Here is a 26,131-nt window from a genome sequence, read left to right as displayed (position 1 = left end):
TCTGTCTGTACTCTTTCCTTTTTCATCTTGATCATTGCACGGAGGACACCTCCACGGTCTAATGGGAGCTCTGCGAGTTGCCCATCTCTCCCCTTCTACCATCTATTCACCTGGCTCTAGCACCGGAGGGACTTAACTGGAAATTTACCCACCTCCGTCTTCGCATGAGGCTCAGAAACACTTTGCACTGGAAATGTCTAAGCCAACAATTATAAAACCTATTACCCACACAGCATCTTTTCTGCTCCAGATACACAACCTTCATGATACTAAGCACAAGGTATCTTGCCACAGTTGAGTGGAAAAAAAAGCCTGCTTATATATAAAAACACTATATACCCTCCAGAAGTAGCTGCTGCTCTTTTTGGCTGCTCTGCTCTTATGAACACAATGCTTTTTGTCCCGTCCCCTGGTGCAGCAATATCTTCTACTTGCAAATAACAATAGGGTGGGGATGATGTTTCTGCAATCTATTCATCCATCTCAAAGACTCTGCAAAGCGTAAGTCTAGCCTTTGCAAAAGGCCAAGATAAATTTCTACATCTGTGTGTATTATTTTTCTCCCAGGCTACATATTCCTTAATTGAAACAGCAGCTGTTAGGCTAAAACTGTCTTGATCCAAATTTCTTCTCTCCCATTGTTTGGGGGATTTTAGACGCAGAGTTTTGGAGCTGATTACTTTTAGCGGTGTGAGATAGCCACTGCTGTTACAACAAGGCCGGCACATAGGACTCTCTCACAAAGCCCCAGCATCAGTCTCCTCTCACATCATCAGAACAGTGCAATTCCAAAAGCTTTGCATTAAAGCCATGAAATCCCTTGCCAGCACAGCTTTACAGCCAGTTAACAGCCAGAGATGGAGAGTGACCCGACTGTGACTTCTGAAGCTCAACAAATTGCATCGCGTGACCTTACTTGACTCATATTATTATGCAAAACATACTTTGCCCTTCGTTCTCCAGGATCTCTTATGGGCCTTTCTTCTAGGTCTCAAATAAAAAAAAAAAAAATGTGAAGAAGAAAATATATTGGACGCAAAGGGGGTGCCTTCAGTGCTGAGACCTGCTTTTGCAGAGGTGAACCAAATCGAGGGAATTGGTGAGCAAGGCTAATTCATTAAGCAACAGCTTCCATCCTCCAACACAGGTTTTAATGAATATTCCAGGTTACTGCTGCTCCAAATCCTAAAACAGTTCCCCTACTGCTCTCTTCAAAGCCATTGCTCATCAGCCTCACTGCACAGCTACGTCCAATGGTTAATCATCCTCGCTGTGAAAATGTGTGCCTTATTTATAATCTGAATTTGTCTAGCTTTAACTTCCAGACAATCATTCCCATTCCACCTTTCTCTGCTCGATACAAAAGCTCTTCACTACCTGGTCTTTTATCCTCAGGAAGGTTAGCTTATATCGCAGTCAAGTCACCCCTCAATTATTAATGATTGCTGCAGTGCAGGAGGCCCCAGTCAGGATTAAGACCACACTAGGTTGGGCGCTATACGTAATCCCAAAGAGCTGACAGTCTCACAGCAATAATGGTAAACCCTGGCATGAATAGAATATGTTTTATCCACAGTTCTCAAAGCACATTACAAAGAAGGGAAAACATCCTTAGTCCCATTTTACAGATGAAGAGGGGAGAAGCAGGGAGATTTAATGCTGGATCTCAGGGCTGTCTAACTGGCGGCCCACATGCAACCTGCCAGGGGTTACTGTATGGCCCCTGGATACCTAACCAGCTGCTGCCCCCCTTATCTCTGGTTTCTGCTGCAGCTGGCGTCTCTAGACACCCCCTCCACCCTGCCCACCATCAGTTTTTGCTTCCTACCCCCACCCCAGGGAGTAGGGTGGTGCAGCAAATGGCACCAGGACAGGCCACGACATGGTGCAGCAGTGCGTGTGTGTGGAGAAGAGGGGCTGTCTAGGTGGGGGTGCAGCCCAGAGCCCCAGGGCTCACACTAGTGTGGTCCTCACTGGTGCGTGCAGCCCCCGGTTACTTAGAAGTTAGACGGCTCTGCTTTATCCAGGCACCCAGCCAGAGCCTGGAATAGTCTAGCCTCCTTCCCACCACCTAACCCCCTCAAAACGTATCCACACGACCAATCCCTCCATTTAAAAGCACATATTTGTGCCACATTTAACAAGCCAAAGACACTCGAAGCCTCATACACATGCTCCTTCCTTATATTCCTTGCATTGAAAATAAAAAATTCAAAGTAACTGTGGCTCCTGCAGCAGAGCAGGACTTTCTCCAGACATCCCAGTTGCATCTAGAAAGCAACAAGTGAAGGGGGAGAAAATTGAATTCTGGACCTTTGGCTCAAAGAGCCGCGCGACCTGCTCAGCAGTTATACGAGTGGATCTGAAAACACCATTAGACGGATGAGTCAGCCCATCATATCCCGCTGGCTGGCAGCCTGAGTGCATCTTCAGCTCCCAAGCCACCAATTATACCAGTCGTGAGACAGACGACCCTCAGCTGCTGTCAGAGTTCAAGCCAATACGTAACAAAGCCTGACATCATGGTCCCCTGCAGAAGCCAAGCGGATGCACCAGCAAGAGGTGGCAATAAAGCGTGTAACTGGGACTCGTGTTTCCAAAGCTCAGGCCCCCACAGTCAGCTGCGAAGGTTGCGCCTCGTCCTTCTGATTGATGCGTCTGGGTGGCTATGGGACTTGGGTAATTTCAGCCATAATAATTAGTAAATAATTCTCAGCACTTGGCTTCAAAGAGCTGAACTTCTAACTAACGAGGATGCTAATAACGTAACTTGCACAGTGCCTTCCATCCAGAGGATGCCAAGCACCATGTGAATAATAATTAAGCCTCACAACACCTCTGGGATGCCTTGAAAATGAAGGTACAATTCATTGTGAGAAACAGTGGCAGGATTGCCACTGCTGGCCTTTTGGAGCAGCAAATGCAGGATTGCCACTGCTGATTTTAGACTCCTGGCCTTTTGGAGCGGCAAATGTCTGTCTGGCCTGTAAAGCACAGAGCACATCAGCATTTAATAACTCAACAGCAGCACCAGAATTGCATTGACTCTAATCCCTGCCAAGCCATTTTAATGAAGGAAGAGAGAAGGAGAGATGGTGAAGCAGTATTATGTGGCTTGTAAAAAAGGCATTACAAAAAAATCATGAGGCTGCATAATAACGTGTTTGATTTCTTGAACTCCGAGCAGTCTCCTTCAGAACATTTGTTTTGTAAATTAAAGACTAGTATGTCTCGAGCCACCGCACAGATTGCAGAAACCACTTGCACATGCATTATCGGTCCCGCAACAGCAATAAAACTAGATAAAATGTCACACGAGTAGCCACAAAAGTATCTATTGCTTGGCAGCGGTTTTAGGCAGCAAAAGTGGCCATGTCCAATTGTGCGGCAGGTCAAAACAGCAGGAAATGCGAGATCCAACCTAGCCTGGCGGGAGCTGTCTCACTGAAGCACTGAGGTTGTGCAGCAGCGGTTGGAGGGAATTTAAAGCATCCTTTGCAAAGACATTTGCCAACAGAGGAGGATTTTGCTGGCAGGCTTCTCGGGGGCTTGCACTGCTCTTGTAACACGCTGCAGAAAGGGGCAGGTTTCACGTCGTGCTTTGTGTTCTTAGATTGCCCTCATCCTAAACAATATTAATATTGTTGCCATCAAAATAGGCTTGCCTGCCTTTCACAATGCATTCTGGAGGAGGAGATTGACCGCAATAGCCTGGGCAAAAGCACATGCTGTTAATAACTCTGCAAGATCAGCCCATAGAAACTAAACTGCTGCTTTTCAAACCCCTGTTAGCATGCATGTCTTTAGAGAAAGTCCTATGGCAGGCTCCACTTTTTAAACCCGTTATAATAATCTTTTTAGTGCTGACTATAGGCCCTAATAAGGTCAAGACCCCTTGTACTAGGGACTGTACAGATCCCCAGGGTGAGAGAGCTCCTGTCCCAGAGAATCTGCAATCCAAATGGACAAGATGGGATAGTTGGGAGGGGAAACAAAGGCACAGAGAGGTGAGGGGACTTAGCCAGCAACACAGAACAAGTGGCAGGTTGATTTTCTCATTCACCGATTTTCTTTCCTCGAGCTAAAGGCAAACCTCAGCATCATCCTGCCTTGAAGGTTCACTTCCCTACCTCGCTAACCCTCAGAAGCTCAAGGGCAGGCATTGCGATGAAGCAGTCTCTAAACCTGCCGACATCCACACATGACCTTGACTGAGATCCTGGCACCACTGAACCTGCACCACTGGACAGTATCCTGGACATCCACAAACGACTGGACTGAACCTGGCACCACTGCACCACTAACAGTATCAGAGGGCAGGATTTCACCTGCAGCTTCAGAGAGACCCGAAATAATATTTCAAGCAAGCCCAGTCAATGCCGAGGCAACAGCATGAACATCTTCCGAGATGCTGCCTGCCAGCAGGACCAGATAACGACTGACGCCTAAGCTCCTCTTCCGATTTTGTCTGTTGTTCACATTTCAATCTTGTCTCCCCACCGAAGTTCACCACAAGTTTTGTGTAATCTCAAAATTCCCCCAGTGAACTCCCTGCGAGAAGCTGCCGCATCCTCCCAAAAACCAGAAGTGGCTTTACTATAGCTTTGTTAATCAAAACATCCAAGACCTGTGGGAAATAATTATTACCCTGGATTTTAAGCCAGGGGATCTTGGCATGAGACGGCTTTAAAAAAAAAAAAAAGAAAGGGAAAAGGCTTTGCAACCTCCAGGGCTACGTTTGTGCCACATTAAGGGATTTGGCACGTACGGAAAAAGATTGCTAATTGCTCATATAAAAGCTAGGTGACCCGTAACATGCTGTATAAGTGATTGCTCAAATCTCTAAAATCTGTACCCTACTGAGATATAGTGGGTGGGAACTTCGGCACATGATCCCTCCTGATCCCTCCTCTCCTCTTCAAATAGCTGTTTCTTTTATTGATCTCAGAACTCGAATGTGTTGCTCACAACACATTAAAAGGGATCATTTCAGCTTTTCTGGTTTCTTGTACTTCAATACAAGATGCATCCTTAACACACACTGCACGGCTCTGCAAGGGGGAGCAAGGGAAGAACCCAAGAGTATGGTTTTTTTCAGGCCTTGGATGCTAGTTCAGGATTGATGGCAAGCAAAATGCTGGTTGCTGGCCTCTGTGAAATGGCTACGGGGTTTTAGCTCAGGGACAAACAGATGTGTAACTGCATCACAAAAAAGTGATGGCAGTCATATCAAAAATACCAAAGACTAGGGTTAGTCAAATGTCCATTGAAGCGGGTTTTTTTGATGGAAAACCAAGGATTTTTCTGTCTAAACGATTTTTTTTTTTTAATCTGCTTCCTACCAAAAATTTCAACTTTGCATCAAAGCTGAAATATTTCAATTCAATCCATTCTTTTTCTGAATACTACATACTTGGTTACACCTCCAGAGGGAACCTAAGATATAGGACAAGACTTCTTCCTCCGACACAAAAAAAAAAAGAGCTTAAGTGAGTCCCAAATAATGAGCTGTCATCTCAAGATCTCCACATTTGCCTAGGTAATTACAGTGTGACCAAATAATTAGACAGCACACGAACAGAGCAATGCAAAGCCTATATACCATAACACATACCGTGATGGAGTTGTCTGCTGTTGCTTTAAAATAGTTTATATTGGGCTGGTCCTCATGCAGACCTTCAGGAAATTAATCTGTATTAGCTCTGTTTAAAATGGATCAGTTAAGTTGTGAGGAACCCCTGTGTGAGCACTCTTATTCATAATCCACGTGGCCCTAATCTGATGCCGGCTACTTCGCATTTCACTTGTGTCAGTGAAGTAAGCTAAATTCATTTAAAGCCATGCTGATTCTGAACAAACCCGCCCACAGCAAGGTTTGATGCAGTTTCACAAAAGCGCTCTCAATTTATACTGTCAATTAATTTGGATAAATGACCTTCCCTCAATGCCCCTTTGTGGGCAAGCCCCATGCTAAACTCATGCAACTGTGTAGATCAGGCTGAAGGAAGTTAGATACCCCAGCTTCCATGGCTCTTCAAGGCTGTGCCCCAGATTGAATAGAGCATAAAATACCCAGGTCCCTATTAGCAATCGTACCTTCATATCCCAGACTAAGGTACTCTGCAAGCCAGGGAATATGCAGAGTCGGATCCAGTGTCATTCTTAACTCACTCAGAGATGAAAGGCTAAAATGCTAAATCTAGTCAGAGGGCACAAGTGAAATGTTCAGTGATCTCCAAGCACCACTGCTCCGTATCATCCAACAAGGACGTTGGTTGCAGAAGATATTTCTGCCTATGGGACTCACGGATTTCAAGACTGGAATGGAGAAGTACAATCATCCAGCTTGACTTCTTGTATAACACAGAAGACCCTTCCCATATACTGGGCTGGAGTGAGTATAATACTACCTTACCCAATAACTTGTGGTAGGGTTGCAGCATCCCTTTCAGAACAAAAACCCATCTGGATTCAAAAGAATCCTTAAGATGAATGAATTTGCTGTTGCGGCCAGCACAACCTCAAGCTTACGGACAACATTTGTGTGTTAAGCGATCCTAGTGCAAATGACTTGCTTCTAACAAGGAAGTTAGTTAATTCACTTCCTTGTTAGAAGGAAGGCATTTGCATAATACTGGTGCTCACTTTTTTGTCTGCTTCACTAGGATACTGCAAATTTACTACTTTTCTTCGGAGCAGGCAGGGATGACCATTAAAAATTCTCTTTCCCTTCCAGCCTACCAAAGATTTTAGGCCTCTGGCCCTATAGAGAAGGAGTCACATCCCATCTCCACTCATAGGAAGCATGCCGAGACTCTCGACTCGCCATCCAGCAACACAAGAGGTTGCCGTCCAACAGCTTTATCCGCTTTATCTGTAAACCTCCCCAGACTTTGCTGTAGACTCCACTGTAGTAATGACTGGGGTGTTTTCTCTTACCATTCAATGGCTGGAATGCAGTTAAACATTCCCTGAAGTGCTCCAGCTCTTGTAAGGAAGTAGTCTGCACACAAAAAAAGGGGGGGGGAGGGGGTTGAGGGCTTCTTACCTCATTTTTTCTGAGTTCAAACTGGTCATTGCTGATGAAATCCAGATGTTGTTTAAAATAAACTCTCCTGTGTCGCCCCTCTTCTCCTCTCCCTTCATAGTATGAGACAGATTTAAAACCTACTTTAGGGGAAGAGTGTTTCCCTGAGCAAAGAAGGGGCTGTTCATCTGTAACCATTTTACCACATTTAAACAGCGGGGTCTTGTCATCCCTCTTTTCCCCAGTCCCCCTGCCAGGGACAAACAAGACAGCCTCCAATTTCAATCCATAACAACAAGCATAAGGAAGCGTTTCTCTTCTCTATTTACAGTGGACGGGCAAATAACTTTATCCACTGTATAAGCTCACTAAAGGAAATATGATAAAAGCCAGGTCTAAGGAGGAACGATCCAACATCCATTGAACTCCATGGGAGTCCTTCCATTGCCTTCAGTAAGTGGAGCCTCGGACCCGTAATGTTTAATGGACTAAGAAACTGTTACGACGAGGGAGAGCAGAGTCCACTCAGCTTCGTCCTTCCACATCATTCATGAGCGGGAAGAGGAGAGCGATACATCAAGACAAAAACTTGATTAAATTACTCTTCCTCTTTCAAATGATGGAAGGTGAGGGGCACCAAAATGTCAGTTTTGGAGTCTGGTGTAAGCACTCAGGTTGCAAAATCTTGGCCGCAGCATTTATAAGATGCTATGATATGGGTGGATGAAAAGTACAACTCATAATTATTACAGGAGGAGTTGGCAGTGGTGCCTGACACTTTTCATTATAAGACTGTTTTCAGCTGCTTATACGTTTGCCAAACTTTAACCAGCTGGGCTGAAATAAATAACAGTATAGTTACAATGGGCTAAATGAATCCATCCCATCTATAGTGAACATGAATCACTGCCTCACTTAGTAACTGATCCACATCATAAATTCAGAATCTACTAACCCTTGGGTGCAAATCATGATCATAATCAAGACTGTGAGGCTTGTTATAAAACTGCTCTCTCATTTGATCCAATATATATATATATTGAATCAGTGGATGGATTGATTGATTGCTCTATCTATCTTATGTATTAATTCATGGGAAATGGCTTGACCGATCAAATACTGCAACGGTTTCAAAGTAACAGAACAAGCTTTTCACTCTCACACCTGCAAAACACATTTGTTCTGGATAAGGATCAGTTTTATGGATTCTTGCACCATAAAAATCTTTATAAGCATGGCAATTGCCTCAGCCCTTGTCCATCCTGACCTCAAAGCCTCTAGGGGAATGTTACATTGAGTCAAGACAGCTAAAAGCTTCATTAGAGAGGTTTATAATTGTGTTAACTCAATGAGTGCAAGACACTAAACTAGGTTTCTAGGTGAAAAGTACCTTGGGGAAAGATCAGGATGCTATTTCTGCTGATAGTATCAGTGGAAATAAGGGGTATCAGAAGATTGGGGGACGCTTGTGGGACTCGGCTGGCAGTGGGCATGTCGACAGGAGATGCTAAATGCACAGTAGACTAATTCTACTGCACAATAACGTGTCACGGAGAAAGCCATGCTAATACACTAATGCACAGTAGTATTAGTCTACAGTGCATTAGCATCACTTAAAAGGCGTGCACCGGCACCATTACCCAGTAGCGCCAGTTACTGCATATCAGTTTAGTACCTGGTCATACAGGTACTAAACTTAATGTGCAGTAACTAAAGTGGATTAATGAATGTGTAGATGTGCCCAGTTAGAATCTATGCTGTAATATGTCTTAGCAGCATTGGAAACCCCAGACTAGCAGATAGTGCTGACAGAAGCAAAGATGAACCCAGCTAGGCTAGTTTCAACTTAGAAAGACCATGGGAAAGAGTTGAGGCCTTTTTGTAGTTGGGAAGCTCCCACTCCTGGAAGATATCACCTGTATACTGACAGTAAGAGAATGCAAAACAGGACCTGAAAGCCAGTGCTCATGTACTCACATCTTCTCCGTTACCGGTGGTCACCACTGTCCCTCTCACCAGATCCTAAAACCAGACCCTAAACTCCGGATGAAATCAATGGGAGGCTAATTTCTAATAAAGCATCTAAACTCCCACTGGTTTAATTGGATCTTCTCAGATCTTACCCGTAATATCTCTGTCCCTCAGAATTCCTCATCTGTAAAATGGGGCTAATAACACTTCTGTAACCCAGAGGGCTATTGCAGGGCTTAAGTGTATTAAAGTACTTTGAGGTGTGCAGCCACAATGGCAACAGGGGCACACATGACTCACATGAAGACAAGAGCAGTGATGTTGCAAAGTAGCTCGTGAAAGGAAAACGGAAAGGCAGCCTTAACTCTGACCTCTGATGGCTAAGAGTGAACTTCATGACACTGAGTTTAACTTCCCCCTACCGCTACTGCAGGGAAAGGGTTGCGGACCTATCATGCCTGGGCAAACAGAAAGTTATTGTGGTAAGGGGGGGGGATGATTAATTGCTTTGGCAATTTTTCTGCCTTCCTATTTGCTTCCTGGAGGAGAGCGTTTGCATCAGTTTAAGGATGGGGAATGCCTCTGCCCATTAAATCTCTTCTAGATTTGTAGCCCTACAAGTCTGCCTGTAAAGGATTCTTCAGCGGTTTGCCGCATCGCTACTCTACCTCCTTTTCATGATGATCAGAAGAAAGCAGTTATGGCAGGTAATGCTAATATAATGTTAATATCTAGTACAGAACAAAAGGACACGGTGGGGAAAGAATCAGTCAGCATACCAGGTTAGTCATATTCTTGTTCTAAATTTAGGAGAAGCAGTGGCGTGTCCCTCTCCAGCTATTTATCATAACAGCTAAAGGTGGAAGAGACCTCTTAGGCCCCCAAATGCATCTCCTCACTACCGTGGCATCTCATTTGCACAGAGGCCAGTGGAAAAGACATCCTCAGGATTCAGATCAACTCTTTCCTTCCTCCACCCGCTGTTGCAAAAGGCCACGTCACACGCAGAACTCATAGAATTGAGTTTTGTATTAAAAAAGTGCCCATGCCAAAGCCAAAGGAGAGCAGTGCATGGCCTTAAGTCTTTATTCACATCACTGCTTTCCTGCCAGGTAGCTCTGCTTTCAAGCACCACGACGGGAGCCTCCGCATTTCCATTTCTTTGTCAGGCGACTGCAGAGCAGCAGCCTCCTTTCCCTCCCACGTGTCAGCTGGAATACTACAGGTAACAACGCTGATAAAAGAGTGCTCTTGGGCCAGTGCCTCAGGCTCGCAATAGCAAGCCTGCAGCCAAAGCCAAGTGCAGCTCATTCATTTCAGCCAGGCAGCCTCAGCCTAATTATGTTTTGATACAGACCATCTAGCCTTCAAAATTATACATAGTTAATGGAATAAGGAAGCCAGCCTCTTAACTCGTTTATCTATTCAGAATAGCTCTGTGAAATGCAGCAGGTAACACAGTTTACCTGGAAGCTCAGGAGATAGGTACTTTACATCAAAGGGTTAGCCACGACCCAGCTGGGACTATTGTCTCTCATTCTCCACAACTATAAAGGTGGAATCAGTGCCGCTTCCTTGCCCCTTACCAGACTTATACAAAAACTTCAGGATCGTACCTAGAACAGAGCTCTGCTCGGATGGATTAGCAGAGAAGAGTGTGATGAATCGCTGGTCGCTCAGCAGAAGGGGTGGAAGTTTGTGACAGCTGGGAGGTGGGCTGGGGAGGGTAGGATAAGAGAGTCAGGGGGTGGGGAGGAATCTGGGTTGCTTTTGGAGTAACACGGTGGAGGAACGTGGCGACTGTAGGAACCCAAAGCATTATTGAGAACACAGCAGGAGCTAGCATTTTTCCAAGTTGCTGCATGCCCGCTCTTGGGAGATGCCTCACTTGAAGTGCCCTAGTATTCAGGCACCTAATTGACAATTATCTACTAACAAGCAGTGGGGCAGAGCATTGTACGGGACTCTTGAGGGGGTGACAATAGAGAGAACCGTGTCTCCGAATGCAGAGAAGCAGCAAAGGATTGAGAGGAGGACTTGTTGTTTCATCAATCCAACATCTGCATGGGTTGGTAAGCACCATATATTTATTCACTTGAAGCTGTTTTCCTTTGTGATTTTGGCATATAGAATAGATCATATCTGCAAGGACAAGACACATTTCATAGCCCAGTGACAACTTGGACAGCTCTCTCAAGCAGGGGCCTTTGCTTGTACAGCTCCTAACACAACTGAGTGCTCATGTACCAAAAGCTCTCTTAGCAAAATCTTTCATCCCACCACGGTTCAGCAATTCATATGGAGTTATCTCTGATGACCACAGGCTGGGGCCAAGAGAAGAGGCATGCAAGCTTTTGTCGCTGTCATCGGTAGGCTCAGTACAAAAGCTAGGAGCTGCTCAAGGCTTGTAGACCATAGGAATACCTTGTTTCCATGACCAACAGTGATGCCTCTTTTGCATTGAATGAGCTGTTCAGGGTTGCAGTTACTTTTAAAAAAAATGTCCTAAAACCACCTACTCCTCCCTCAGCATCACCAAAAATAGCAGAGAAATATCATGAAGAAAATAACCTGTGCCGAGGATAGTAATAGGTTGACTTAAGCAGCAGATAAAACCCAAAATTATCACTGCAACTTTAACTGAGCCACATATACACAGCTAATAAACTGTTCCCTTAAGTCTCAAATGCATTATGTTACTATTTCTTCATTGTGAGAAGCTGCATTACTTAGGATGGGTACCACAGCATTCAAACTTCTCATTATTTTACGAATGGATTGTGTGCACATGTGTGGCAGCAAGGTTGGATTAGTACAAAGGGAGTTCACTTATGAGAAGCTTCCCCCATTGTCAATCCCAATTTGAAATGCAGAAGGAAATCTGAGTTAAATAGGTGGTGAACTTAACTGCTCAGTTAAAAAAAATGCAAACAGGAAATAGCAGTATGAAGCATTTGCTCAAGGAAGGCTATACAACCAGCATGAACAGAGGTTTTATTAGGAAAAAGTGTGTCCATAAGCACAATTTGCTTAGGCTTATTATATGTGGCATAAAACCTCTTTACACTGGTGAGTGCAATAGCCACCAGTTGTCTGGATTAGATCGAACAAACAATAAAAGGCCTCAAATCAATATGCAGGTAACACCTGACCCCCCAAAATAGTGGCATATGTGAATTTGCTCAGGAATGAGAGCTATGTGGGCAGAGGCCTTCAGTGGGTGTTGTTTTGGACGGGTGAAAGAAGGAGCACATTGAAGAGCGGAAAGTCAGATACAGCCACGGAGGCCCTGACAGCATGATGCTAAGGTCAAGCCTAGGTGTGTTTCTGGGTGGAGTATTGGCTGAAAGGAACTTGGAGTTTGAGCGAAGAAAGTAACTCCTGTTTGATTCTTCCTATGTTTAAGGAAACAACCCGGCATTGTAAATAAGCAATCCTGCAAAGAAATCTGGCTCCATCCTCAATTTCTTCTCTCAGTTAAAAAAAAAAAAAAGACTTCATGACCATGGATTTTTGCCTAGCCTCTCAGATCAAAAAGGGACGCAATGGAGACACTAACTCTAAGCTTGCAGTGCTTTTGCATGTTCTTAGCTATAGCTGCCCAAGTAAAGTTTATCACAAGAGCGCCAGCTTCTGCATCTCGATTGTGTATATAAAAGGAGAATTTGTATTATTTCCCATCCTCCCCTTCAAAATGACCCGGTACTGAACCAGGTGAGCTGAAGCAGTTGGATGTATAAAAATACTGCACCTGCAGTTTCACGTGTATCTTCAATATGCTGGTGCAAAGAACACCATTTTTATAGCAGCTTTTTGACCCGGGGTTGTAGTAAAAAGACCTCAAAGTGCATTTAAGAGGAGGTTATTGGCATCTGAGAGGTGGAAAATGCTAAGGCACAGAAAGATACGCAGCCATGGGGTGTCCACTCCACTTTTGACTGCTCTGCACTACGAAACATAGGCCTGATATAGGTTCTAGGCAAGTTAATTTACAATTTACTTTTGTGGCTTCTAAAAAAGCCAGGCGCACGCACAGTAGTCCACATCAACCCCTGCAAAATGGAAGCAACCAGCAGGAGGGTTAATCTATAAATTGTTAAAACACCACCAAGCGCTTTAGGGTCTTGCTACATGTACAAGAGAAAGCAGGATAGAAACAAACCAGTTATAAAATTGCTACCCATTTTCAAGACCTAACTTTGTAACTGGTTGACTCTTCTTATAGCTGGATGGCCATTTTTATGGTGGTGTAGTTACTATGCATATGTAGCCAGTCTAAATTTATTGTGTCATCCACCCAGAAATTGCATAATATATATAGTGTGCGGCTTTGACTTGCTAGAGGTGACTAAAAGGAGCCCCCATTCTGCAGTGATACTGGGATGATGGAAGCATGCAAGTGCTGAAGGTGGGAGCTGTGCAAAGCCAAGGTGCACACTTGGGGACTGCCTGCAAAGGCCAAATATCATCAAATCATAGAAAATGAGAGTTGGAAGGCTGCTATCAAATCCCGCCTCGGTCTTCTCTTCTCCGGACTAAATAAGCCCAGTCCTCTCCCCTTACAAGTTGGGGTCAGACTACATGATCTCCTCAGGTCCCTTCCGACCCTACCAACTATGAAAGTCACGTCCCTCAGCTCCCTGAACCATTTTTGTTGCCCTCCGCTGGACTCTCTCCAATGTATCCACATCCTTTCTGTAGGCCCCAAAATGGACACAGCACTCCAGATGTGGCCTCACGAGTGCTGAATAGAGGGGAAGAATCGCTTCCCTCCATCTGCTGGCAGAGCTTCTACCAATGCACCCAATATGCTCATAGCCTTTTTTTGGCAAAAAGGGCACACTGCTGGCTCACATTCAGCTTACTGTCCACTCTACCCACCAGGTCCTTTTCCACAAAGCTGCTGCTTAGCCAGTCAGTCCCCAGCCTGTACCCATGCATGGGAGTGTTTCAATATTTACCATTTATTCCATAAATGCAAAAACCTGGGGTGGAGTGGGAGGGTACGCCAGACCACCTACTGGCTTCTGGGGGGGCTCAGAGACCACGGTGATGGCTGGCAGTGTCCACAGCCTGTGGCAGACAGGCTCAGGCCCAGGCACTGAGTTATGCCTGCATCCAGCACCCTCTGCTGTGGGCCAGAGATGCAGAGCACGTGGGATGCTCCATCGGGGGGGACTGGGTACACATAGGATGGTGCTGGCTTCTGGGTCACAAAGGGAGAAAAGAAGCTGAGAGAGAGAGAGAAAGAGAGAGAGTGCACACGCATGTGCAAGCAACACATGTGGTGTGTGCACGTGTGCAACCCACGCGTGTGCATGTGCAAGTGACACGTGTGCAAGCACATGCGCATGTGCAGCACACGCAATGCATATATGTGCAAGCAATACATGTGATGCATATGTGTACATGCCATACATGTGATGTGTGCAACACACAATGTGTGTGTGCAAGCAGCACATGTATACAATGCGTGGTGTGCACCAGCAATACATGTGATGCGTGTGTGGATGTCTGCAATGCACGACACGTGTGCATGAGTGATACATATGACGTCTGTACAAGCAATACATGTAATTTGTGTGCATGTGTGCAACAGGCATCGTGTGCGTCTATGTGCAAGCAATACCTGTGAATCATGTGTGCAAGCAATATGCACAATGTATGTGTGTGCGTGCGTGCAAGCAATCCACCCGAGTTGCACGTGCCATACAGATGTGCAATCAATACAGGCGAGGCGTGCATGCATGCGATGCATCTGCACAAGCAATACACGCGATGTGTGCGCGTGCAAGCCACACATGCTGAGGAGGTGCGTGTGCAAGCCATACACGGGGTGCGTACAACACGCGTGTGCCTGCAAGCTGTACCTACGAGGTGCGTGGCTTGCACATGCAGAGGCGGCGCGCGTGCAAGGCATGCGTGTGCAAGTGACGCGCCGTGCCCGCACACGCACACGCAGAGGCGGCGCTGGCGGAGCCGGAGCCGGAGCCAGAGCCAGGGCAGGGCTCGGGCGCGGGCTGCGGCTCCGGCTGCGGCTCCCTCCCCGCCCCGCGCACGTCCCCGCTTTGCGGCAGCGGGAGCAGGAACATGGCGCCGCGGAGCCGCCGCGGGGAGCGGAGCCTGCCCTGCCCGGTGGCCGCACCGCCGCCGCCGCTGCTGCTGCTGCTGCTGGGGGCGGCCGTGCTGCTGCCGCCCGCCTGCCAGCCCGGCGCGGCCGCCCCCCGCCCGCAGGACCGCGGCTTCGTGCTGCTGCGGGGCCGGGCGGCCGCGGGGCTGCAGCCGCAGCCGCAGCCGCGCAGGCAGAGGAGCGCCGCGGAGCCGCGGGAGCCCGTCCAGGTGTACGGCCAGGTGAGTGCCTGTGCCCCGCGCCAGCCCTCCCTCCTGCACCAGGGGGGACCGGGGTGCAATACCCGCGAAGAGCATCAGCATGACCCTGCTCACTTGCATGACCAAAGGTGCGGGGCAGGGGGGTGCGCGCACTGCTGTGCGCTGTACAGGTTTGGCACTTCAGGATCCAGGGAAGGGGGTAAGCCCCAGCTCTGTCTCAGCCTGCCTCCACCTATTTCTAGCTGCAAGTCTTGTCCCTGTGCTTATCCGGGAGGTGGTGGGTGGCGAGGGGATGGCTAAAGGAGTGCCACACATCGGTCTCGGCCCTGCAGAATTTAAAACGCCGGGTTCATCCGCGTTAGGCTGCTAGAGGCTCCTGTCACACTGGTAGGACCAGTTACCTGGAGGCATCATTTTCTTTTTAAAAGAGGGGGTTTGCTCGAATGCAGCGAAACGATGAAGGAAACTGAGGGTGCGCTCTGTGCCCTGCTCACCTCCAGCAGGCAAGGCTTTCAAAGCCACGGTTAGGACACAGAACAGGTTTGGACACTTGCTGCTCTGCGAATACCTTCCGCTCCCAGCTGGTGTTTTGCCCTCTCTCTCTCTCTCTGTCTTTGGTGTATGGAGCACACCGGGCCTTTCCCCGTGGCGCAGAAACAAAGCTGGTCTTTACAGGCAGACAGGGCATCAGAGAGTGGTCTCAAATGCTTTTGCACCAAAAATAAGCATCCTGAAATAACAGGTTTATAGGAACGAACCAACAGCCTTGAGACGTGAAAACATTTCTCCCCGGTGCAGTTAGTCAACCAAACACTTCAGCAATCCTCCTCGGCTAGTGCATTTTGAGCCATGCGTGCTACCCTAAATCATCTTATAAGCAGATACGGGCCTTTCCCTTTCAGTCGTGTGTTACTAACAGGTCATCCTGCCCCTCCAGAACAGGGCAGACATCCCGAAGACCGTTTCTAGGACCCTGCTCTAGGAAACAGCTAATGGGGAAGGAAGGTAGGCATGCACTGTAGTGGGAAAACCCCCACTTGGCCTCCATGGCTTGACGGATTGGAGGCATTTGAGTGAGAGAATATCTAGGTTGGTTGCTTTTTTGTAGCAAGCAGATGAGTAATTTTCCCCTTTGCACTTCACTTAAATCATCCAGCCCTTGGCCCATAAAAATGTCCCAGCCTTGGCTGCATTTTAAACAGGGCTTTCAGAACCCAGGGGAAGGGTTTAAGAATCATCAACCCTTGTGATCAAAGAAGGAGAAAGACATTTCCATGTTAATATCCTTGCTGTGGCTTCGATACCGAGCAAGTTTCACTTCATTTCAGATTGCCGAGGCCTTTTTTTTTTTTATTTATCAAATAGCAGCTCTCACTTTAAGGAGAGGCAGGAAGGAGAGTTGCACCACAGCTTGCTAGGTGTCTGCTAGAGGCAGCCCCGAAGCAAAAAAAAGAGACAGCCTCTCATTTACAAGACGCTGCCTTGCTTCAGAAAGGATTCGGATCGTTGCCCTTCCTTGGGCTTCCTTCTGAGCCAAGCCACGGTCAAAAGGTTAGTTCAGATGGAGGTGCCAGCCCTCCCAAAGAACAGTGCACACTTCAATTCCCTCCTCCCTTCCCCGGGGTCTGGTTTTGACACAAGCTGGAACAAAAAGCCCTTGAGCTCCCAGCATCCCCGTGGCTTTCTGCCAATATTAGGAGGGGGAAAGCAAGGTGGGAAATAGGATGTGGCATGACGGGGGTTGATCCCATGGAAAGAGGAACAGCAGAACGGCTCCGCCAGCACCACTTTTCCAGCAAAGAAGCTGGGAAAGAGCAGCGCTGGTGGGAGCGGGGTAATCCCACTCCCAAGACCATTTCTCCCATATTCAAATTTCCTTGTGTAGAGAGTGATTTACACACTGGACAGAACTGCTGGGTTTTCTGTACCATCCCCAGGGCTCATCCCATTGACAAAGCACAAGGAGGTTATTTCGGGGAGAATGTGATGCTGCCTTGTTTGCTCCTCTGTTGATTCCCACTCAGCCTCCTGGCACTTTTATCCGGCCCTCCTGAAGGGGACAGCTTTTGCAACATTTGGTTAATGTTCAAGTGACTATGCTTTCTGCTTGGTCCTGGTCCGGTCGGTCCAGGAATACCGAGTCAGAAAGACCAGTGAGAGTTAGTCAGTCATCCCTGCTCCACTCTCTTCTTGTTGGCTTCGGTGCTCAGAGAGCTTTGCCTGGAGAACTGAGTCACTGCTGCTAGCAGCGTGACATGCAGCTTCACACTTCACTTCAATACCTCGCCCTCCTGCTACTGCAGAGCAAAATGTGAGACATCTTTAGCTCAGGTGCCACATGGCACCAGGAGAGCATTACCTTCCAACTCCACTTCCTGCAGTTTCAGGTGCAGATCCGCTTGTCCCAGCTCTCGGAGCCAGGATCTGCAGCCTTTCCCATGACATTTTCCTTTTGGAAAAAATAAAAAATCCCTCCCCACTCCGATCCAAACCCAGGCAACTCTTTTACTGAGTATATAACACTATAAGAGAGTTATTTTGCATAACCATAGTGCCCGAGGCCTCGCAGTGTGGTCCGAGTCAACAAAGAAACATCCTCCTTCCCACTCTGCGGTGTCACAGAAAGACTAGGCAAAATGCTTTCGGTTGGGGGCAATGTTAAGAAAGGAAACCATTAAATTAGTGCTGTTGAGTGGAGTATTTTGATCAATCGGGCCAATATCATCCCAGCGGGAGACAAAGACAACATATTGCTCGTTTTCAGTCTGCTGTTCAGGACACCTTCTGGCTGCAGCTTTCCTGGCAAAGTCTCACGCAGCCACATCCAGCAATATGCTGTTACTGAGTCAGCCCCTCCCCGTATAAACCCTTTGGATTCCTCCAGCATCTCGACTCGATTCAGAGGGGTAGGTAGGCAGAGGCGGTTCTCGTGGGCTGTTAAGTTTGATCTGGATCCCCCCCCACCCACTTGGGGCATCTCATTTGGTCGCAGGCCCACTTCATGCATGCGTTATGTCCTCCCCACAGGCTCCCTCCCTGCACCAAGGAGTCCGGTCCCTTCCTCCCTAGAGGCAGGCGGACAGTCCAAAGAAAATGAAGCACTAGGCACCTCATCTATTCAGAGCTATTTCCACTCGAGCCTGGCTCTGCTATTGCCCCTGGGACTGCGGGCAAACTACAGATGGGGAAAGCCAGCTAAGGGACAGGTATTCCCACCTCCAAGGAAATGCTGCAGTGGGAACTAGGAGCCGAGGACTGCTCAGACCACTTGCAAGGGATCTACAAGCAAGTTGGCAAAAAGAATTAAGGTTAGAGACCCCACAGGCTTCTTCAGGAGACAGATGACTTAGCACACGTGGGCTGTCCCGTTCGATCCTAAAATGCTTCTGTCTGCCATGACTTGAGAGCAAGAAAGGGATGCAAGCTTTCTTTGGGAACAGCCCCTTGGCTTTATTCTTTCCCCAGAAAGAATCCTAGCAGTCTCCCCCCCAAGTTATGTAACTAATATTTGCATGGGTAGTTTGTAGCACATGGGTCCCGTTTTCAGAAGCCGGGAGCATGTGCACGTTGAAATCAGCTCCACAGGAGCTCAGCACCACTGTGCTCAGAGCTGCCACGAATTTGAATTAGGGCAGCGCTGCTAACAATCAGCAAGTCAGACTGTTGGGACTGTGTCCTTCTCCTTTTCTTACTTATGCCAAGACATCAGCAGATGTAGGCCTGAGCACCGGAGCCAGGAGACTGTCACTCTCAGGACAGAGTGGTTTTTGTTTCTGTACGTAGCGTTCACCTCCAAGGACATTTTGGCAAGCAGAACAATAATGCGGGAGAGTTCGCAAGCAAGGAGCAGTCATACCCCACTTTGGAGCTGTGCCTGTCTGATGTACAGTGCATGCTCTTCCTTCCCAACACCTGCACAGAAGGGTTTAATCAGCAGTCTGCCCAGTGGTTGAGATCAAGATGTTAGAAAGCAAAAGAGCAGAAGCAGGCAGATGAACTAACCAGTCCAGTGTTTGGGGGATCTTTGGCATCCTGTGGCTTTGGATACGGAGCCATCTGCAGCTTGCTCACATGCCCATTATCCAGAGGTGCTCAACCTTTTGGCCCCTAGTCCTTGCACCTCCAATGCCAAATTTTTGTACTTGTGGGGAGTCATGTGGGCCAAATGACAGCTCTGTGGACTGGATCTGGCCCATGAGCCAGAAGTTGAGCAGCCTTGTCCTGGATGCTTCCTCCCCTTGGAGTGGGGGAAACCTACTCATGAGCTCTGCAACCAGAGGGGGAATTTCAATGGCCTGCAGTAAAGGTGACCTTTATGGTGCTTGCTTACTTGGTCTCCCCAGCTCTGATGGAAGCATAGGCAGGGGACATGTTAGGGGATAGGATATATAAAGCCTTGCTCCTTGAATGCTCCCTCCCACCACCCCTTGTTCACTGCCAAGCCTCAGACCCAGCCGGTCCACCTTATCTCTGTTTCTGTATCCTCCACGGATAGAAACTCCAATGCCCTTGCTGTTCCCTGCAGTCCATCAGGTTACAGCAGCTCAAGCCAATCTTTTCTGCTCATCAGCACATTTCCTTTCTTAAAGAAACTTCCTCCATCATACCAAGTCCATGCTTCTTGCTATTGCTGTCAAGGCCTTTTGCAAATATGCCCCCCTACCCCCAGTTATAATTCATACCATTAAGCTCCTCATTTTATCACCCCCTTAGTACTCCCTTTGTCTGCTGGTAAAGCTAGCTTAGATATCCAGTGTGCCCCCCCCCACACACACTTCCCACATTGGCTGTAAAGGGAGCATCTTCCCCAAGCTCTGTCTACAAAGCTATTTAGTACCCAATATTTAAAAAAAGAAGTGGGATCTAACCCATCTTAAGCTGATGACCACCTCAGCCACCTGTTAGGTGTCTCACCCCTGGCCCTTACCGGATGTATATGCTTTGTGGCAGATGGTCTTTTTATTTTATTTTTTTGCACTTGTATGGCAGGCAGCATGCTGGTGCTATTCTGCAGCCTAGATTAGAGGCTTATTTGATAATGAGATCAAATAATTTGGGTCTTCTAGGTGTTACATTTGCCAGGGCTGGAGAGAGAATTGCTATGCAAGTTCCCTTTCAAGCTACTCAAAACTCATGATGCTTTTCTTTTTTTTTTTAAATGGTGCCAAGTTACTTCTCTGCCTGGATGATATTGCCATTACAAAAAGCATCTCCATAACCTTTAGATAAAAGTCCCTCCAGACTGAGAAGGAGCACACACTCTGAGATGAAGTGACTTACCTGAGGGCAGGCTATGGCTCAGACAGAGGCAAGTTTAAGCTTCTGGTTCACTGCCTACGCTCAGGGACTTTTGAATTTGATCACATTTGAGTTTGAGAGATTACATTTAGTTAAAATGCAAATCACTCTGCAGCAGTGGTCGCAGACTTTTTTAAAGCAGCAATTAGATTAAGCACAGTCTCCTCTCTCCCTCTGCTCAGATTTACAGATATGGACAAAGAGTATTCTTATTTTTAAGGGTATAGACATTTGCTTGCCCAGACAAATCTCCCTCTGTGTGAAAGCGGAAATCAATTTTGCTACATTTGAAATGAACCATACTTAATTTTGACCTAATTTGCCAACCCATCAATCACAGACCTTCCAGGAACAGTTTAACCTCCCAGTGGCTGGGTGTCAGTTGTAGCCTAGTACAAATGGCTATTGATTAACTATTGAGCATTAACCCTTTGCATGGTCAAGGTAACTTTTGCATGGCTCAGACAAAAATTTACCCAGAGCAGCTCAGAAGTCAACCAGCTGCTTATCCCATTCACTCCCAAAGGTCAGGTTTTAAAGGCGGTAGAAAGACCAGTCTTTTGTCTACATTTTTCATCAGTAAAGATCCATATCATCCCGGTGTTAGAGAGGGCAGTGGCGGTACAGAGAAGTGAAATGACTTGCTCAATATCACCCAGGAGGCTAGTCACATATTTAAGAGCAAACCAATAAACCATTCCCCCCCCCCCATCATTTACTGCAGCAAACAAAGCACCGAACACTGCGATCAACAACTCTACCACTGCCTTGCAGCCCGCGCACAAACTGTGACCTTGTGGTTAGGATTCGAGTGGGGAAAGGTGGTCTTATCTCTGCCACCGATGCTGGTTTCACGCTGAAACTTGGCAAGGGAAATTATTTGCTTGGGAACTCTTTCGAAACACTGTTCGGTCACATGGTTTCTGTTCCCAGTCAAAACCGGTGGGAGATGCGTGCAAGGTTTTGCTGTGCTCGCTATGCAACACCATATGCCCTCCTGATCTCAGTCTACAACACCATGGTTGCAGTCAATGACCCTAGGTTTATGCACTTATGTTTGCCATCTGACCACGTCCTTCAGAAGCAGCGCTCAGCTATGATTTGATGCGACCCTAACGCGGCGGCCACAGCATCTCGGCTGCTGTGTCCAGTGCTCACTGCGGAGGAGTAGTCTCCATAGTGTACCGACATGCAGACTTCACTGCCTCCACTATCACTTCCTTCCTCTAGGGTCATATTGAGTATCTGAGTTCCCAGGAGCACGGCTTCACCCTGGGGGAAAGATGAGGAACCCACACTATCCAGATCTGTGATGTTTACACAGTTCTGCGGTCTTCAAACCATCATTAAAAAAGAAAACCCAAGGAGAAATCTGCAGAGAAGCTGTTCCCCCCCCACCTTGCCCCTAACTGATGAGTGCTGCATAAAAGGGTCACTCTGGCCTTTAGATAGGATGCTCTGAAATGAATCATCCACGTTTCGCAGGAAGCGCAGGGGCATGCACAGATTGTATTTTGAAATATCGTGACAGGGATAGGCAGATGCTTGGAAGCAAAGGCAGAAGGTATAGCAATAAAGCTTGTTTAGTGGGAAGGCACAAGGAAAGGGCCGTGTGCAGAATACAGCCTGGGGACTACATTAAACCTGTCACTCCTCCTTAACTCATCTGCTGTACCAGGATGTTAGGGAGTTCTTGGGTAGGCAAGGGGGGGGGAAAAATGTAGTGCTTGTGTTGCACATGCAAAGTCATATTTTAAAAGGACATGTGAAGGATAGCATTGGAAAGAAAAAAGGGCCTCTTGCCTGGCAGTCTCACCCCTGACCCCCTAGGCACCAGCACACATGCAAGTGGTACAGCTCTCTCAGGCTGCATAACCAAGCCTTGCAAAAACATTTAGTTGATTATTTTTCAGAGGTGGGTTTTGTTTTTTTTTGTTTTTAAATGTAACAAGTCTATACAGGCCCGTCTTCTTACCTAATAGCATTTGTAGTATCACAGTTGAAATATAATTGGGAGAACATAGCCAGAGAGATGTTTGATGTGGATCGGTTTGTAACAAGAACACAGAAACCCTATCTGGTCCCAAGTTGAAATCTGGGTAGTTTCAAATGCGGTTATCCTTGGGAAAACGAACACACTCAAATTTTAACAGTGCAGATTTATTTTTATCTCCTGGTACTGTTGCCAGTGATCACATTCAGTTTTTCAGGGTCTGTCTCCTCCCTCAAGTTACTGTATAGAAGGTCCACATGGATTAGGAAACAATGAAATTACTGTGCACATGGTGTTGCCAAATGCACAAAGCGAACAATAGAGAAAACTTGTTTCCCTTGGCATCCCAGATCTCCCTTATTACAAGGTAAAGATTTTTAGGTTGGTGATTTAATGTCAGAGCGACGCTTTAAGAATCCAGTCACTATTTTCCCCTCTTTATTCTGAGAAGTAGGGATAACACTCATTTATACTTCACATTTAAGATGTGCAACAAAAGATGGGAAGCTATGAATACTTAAGAGGCACTTATGGAGGCTGCTGCTACACATACCAGAACTGGAACCGCACAGATGTGCTTTCCACTCAGATTTTATTCCCCCAAAGAATAAAAGGCTCTTGGACTCATCCTGCAGCTGGAGTCTCTTGCAACATTGGAGTCAGAAAGTTAGAGTGCTAATTTTGTAACGGAATTAGCAGAGAGATGCACATTTAGCCAAGTGAGCCCACTTCGAGTCACAAACAACTTTAATGACCTAAAAAACACAGTTATGTTTGCTGCTCACTTGTGATATTCTTACTTTAGGTTCAATAATGCTTCAAGGTACTTCCATAACACTCCCAGAGGGTAAAGTCAAAGCACAGCTAACAGCATTGGGTTCACTAGCCTGCCTCAGTGAGGACTTGGGGGACTGTACCCTCCCCACTAGAGTGGGCCCCTATGATCCAGGTGTTCAGACCCCTCTGCCAGGGTTACCCACAGGAGAACCAGCTTCCTGCAAGCTAGACCATGTCTCCAGCTCATTTTAAGTTTGCCCTGCTTGAGCTAAGTCAGTACAGAGCCTGCAAGGATACACTTAGGTTACACAGTAGCACCTCATTAACTAAACTAGATTAGACAAGGGCACACCTTTGGGGACTGCTTTGTGTGCGGACAGGGTCTTAGACAACCGAACAGCTCAAGGGTCATGTTTTCGGTATGAGACATGTTCAGGGCCACTGCTTTTTTGCAGGTACTCTTAAATATAGGGAGACATTGAATTAGTGCAGATATTCCTTCTCTGCAGGATCCTGCAGGCCAGGCTAACTAGATCTAAATCTCATTTAATTTCATGTAAGTGAAAATGAGCATGCCTTTCTGGAGGAAGTTGAAGCAGCAACTAGACACCAGAGCTTGCTTTAGGATTTCTAAGAACATTATGTCTGGCGCACAGAGGAACTGAAGAGAGCCACCCAGTATCCATTCCCCCATTATCTGTAGTGCTGCATTTGCAATTACCTGCTGGTTTGTGAAACAGGCTCTTGTAGACATCTCATCCTTCCCATTGAAGCAGGTGTTGCAGTTAAGGGAGACCACTGTTAAAATAGGAACAGATACAAACACTGAAGAAGCCTAGCAGCAGAGCATGGGCCTAGCTACAAGTGGATTTCTATGCTGTAGGCTGTAGTCATGTTGGTCTAAGGATATAGGCAGACAAGCTTATTAGTTGTTGGGCAAATCTGATATCTTTTATTACACCAAGCCTTGTCTGCCAGTGGATTTCTACCACATTTTAATTGGAGTTTCTTTCTGGACTCTAGTAGCTTCTGCATTGGAAGGACAGATAAGCATTTCATGCATATTTCATAAAAATAATCACTTGGCAAAGACCAGAATACATCCCCATTAAGTGGAAGTTATGCTAATACTGGGTCCCTTAAGCATTACTCGCTGCCATTGGCTCTCCTCCGGCTAAAGCAGTTCTGGTGGAAAGCACCTCCAGTTAATATGGCATATTGCCCTTTAGTGCATAAGCACTTGCTAATAAGAGCAGAAATGGCTTTTACTAGGGGAAACATCCCAGCACAGAGAAGCAAGTGATATCTGTGGGAATGCCAAGCTATTTAGTTTGCTAAGATTCACTTTATACAAAGCAACCAAGGCAGCAGTGTCAGAGATCACCAACCTGGGGTAGGATTAGGGCCAGCCCCTCCCAAGGGGAGCCTCAGTATCTAACAGGTAAAACCCCCAGAGCCTTTCAGTTCCTGGCAGAGCTGTTTTGCAAAGTTATAATAAGACCATACCACAACAGACCAGAACCAGGACAGAGGACTTTTAGTAATAAAGGCAGGAGCTGAGTGAACTCACCAGTCTTAACTAGATTGAGCAGGTCATTCAGAAAGGGCTTGAGAACAAAAAAGGGTCAACCCTCCCTCCTCCAAGTCTCTGTTATAGTACTTACCATCCTACCCTTCAAAAAGGGCCCAGCATAACTTTCCTGTTCCACTTCTCAACACATGCCAAAAAAAACACCACCCCCCAAGCACTTCAAGCAGTGCTTTAGCCTTTATGTATAGGCTCAGTCCTAAATGAGCTCATTTGAGGTAATGAGATCACCTGGGACCTAACCAGTAATGAGGCTCAGCTGTTTTCCCTCAACCCAAACAGTCTCCTGGTCCTTGGAGTTTGCTTCTACACCTAAAAAACATTCAGGATCCTCCCTGCAAAGCTTTCCCCTGACGGACGCGGGTTCCTGGGCTGAATATACCACCAGCATTCACAGCCGGAGTGGTGGTTTGTGCTCCGCGTGCATGGCACAATGAGGTGCTGAGCCTCAGGGGGTCTCATCATACATCATTTCCCTCTAAGAGAAATACAAAATATTCCTTAAAAATACGACAGCTAGGAACAAAGCATTTTTGGGAGAGGGATGCCAGATCAGGCAAGTCTAGCATCTGAGTTTAGGAAATATTCCAAAACTTTCCTCTTCAAAAGGGTCTCCTCCCTGAAGAAACGCACAGGATGGACACCCCCACAATCCCACCATCAAAAAAAAAAAAAAAAAAGCAAGACTTTAATAGATCTTAACCCTTTCCAGAAAGAAGCAACTCAAACCCAAGGAGCTTTTGGCCCTGAATAGAAAAAGAGCCAGAAACAACATGAAATCTAATGGAAATTTTGCGGTTGTCAGTGATTTTGTGCGTCAGGCATCCAGATGCTGCAGCGATAGGCTATGGTATAAAATCCTAACATGGTGTTTTTTCTGTTTTCTGTTTTTGGGTTTGATCCCCAGAGTTTCCCGTAATGATTTGGTAGAGGATTCGGAGTAGACCGCTTCAGGGCATGGGGTGGGCATGCGCATTTGGTCTTATGCAGTGGGATACTGTTGTCTCTCAAATGTTCCCATTTAAGTTGGTCTACTAAAAGATACAGAGATACAGATATTGATAAAAGAGACTGGACAAGCACCTAGCTGGGGTTGTCTGGCCCCAGCGATCTTTCCTGCCCAGGGCAGGTGGCTGGACTTAATGAT

The 26,131-nt window shown here is 46.7% G+C and overlaps 2 protein-coding genes across 4 annotated transcripts in view; one reads left to right on the top strand and one right to left on the bottom strand.

Moving 5' to 3' along the window:
- Positions 1-25,160, bottom strand: part of LOC106738469 (uncharacterized) — a 118,788-nt gene extending 93,628 nt beyond the window's left edge. For both annotated transcript variants that reach the window (XM_059719510.1, XM_059719509.1), the window contains exons 1-2: positions 25,061-25,160; positions 24,118-24,194 (exon numbers count right to left, since the gene is read on the bottom strand). The gene's annotated coding sequence lies outside the window, so the exon portion shown is untranslated. The remainder of the gene's footprint in view (positions 1-24,117; positions 24,195-25,060) is intronic.
- Positions 15,011-26,131, top strand: part of SORL1 (sortilin related receptor 1) — an 84,440-nt gene continuing 73,319 nt past the window's right edge. For both annotated transcript variants that reach the window (XM_014593755.3, XM_019487308.2), the window contains exon 1: positions 15,011-15,349. In XM_014593755.3, coding sequence (XP_014449241.2) covers positions 15,089-15,349 — 261 coding nt within the window. In that variant the 5' untranslated portion in view covers positions 15,011-15,088. The remainder of the gene's footprint in view (positions 15,350-26,131) is intronic.

The sequence above is a fragment of the Alligator mississippiensis genome, chromosome 16, assembly GCF_030867095.1.
Source record: "Alligator mississippiensis isolate rAllMis1 chromosome 16, rAllMis1, whole genome shotgun sequence".
NCBI classification, from domain to species: Eukaryota; Metazoa; Chordata; order Crocodylia; family Alligatoridae; genus Alligator; species Alligator mississippiensis.
This window is presented reverse-complemented; position numbering and strand designations above follow the sequence as displayed.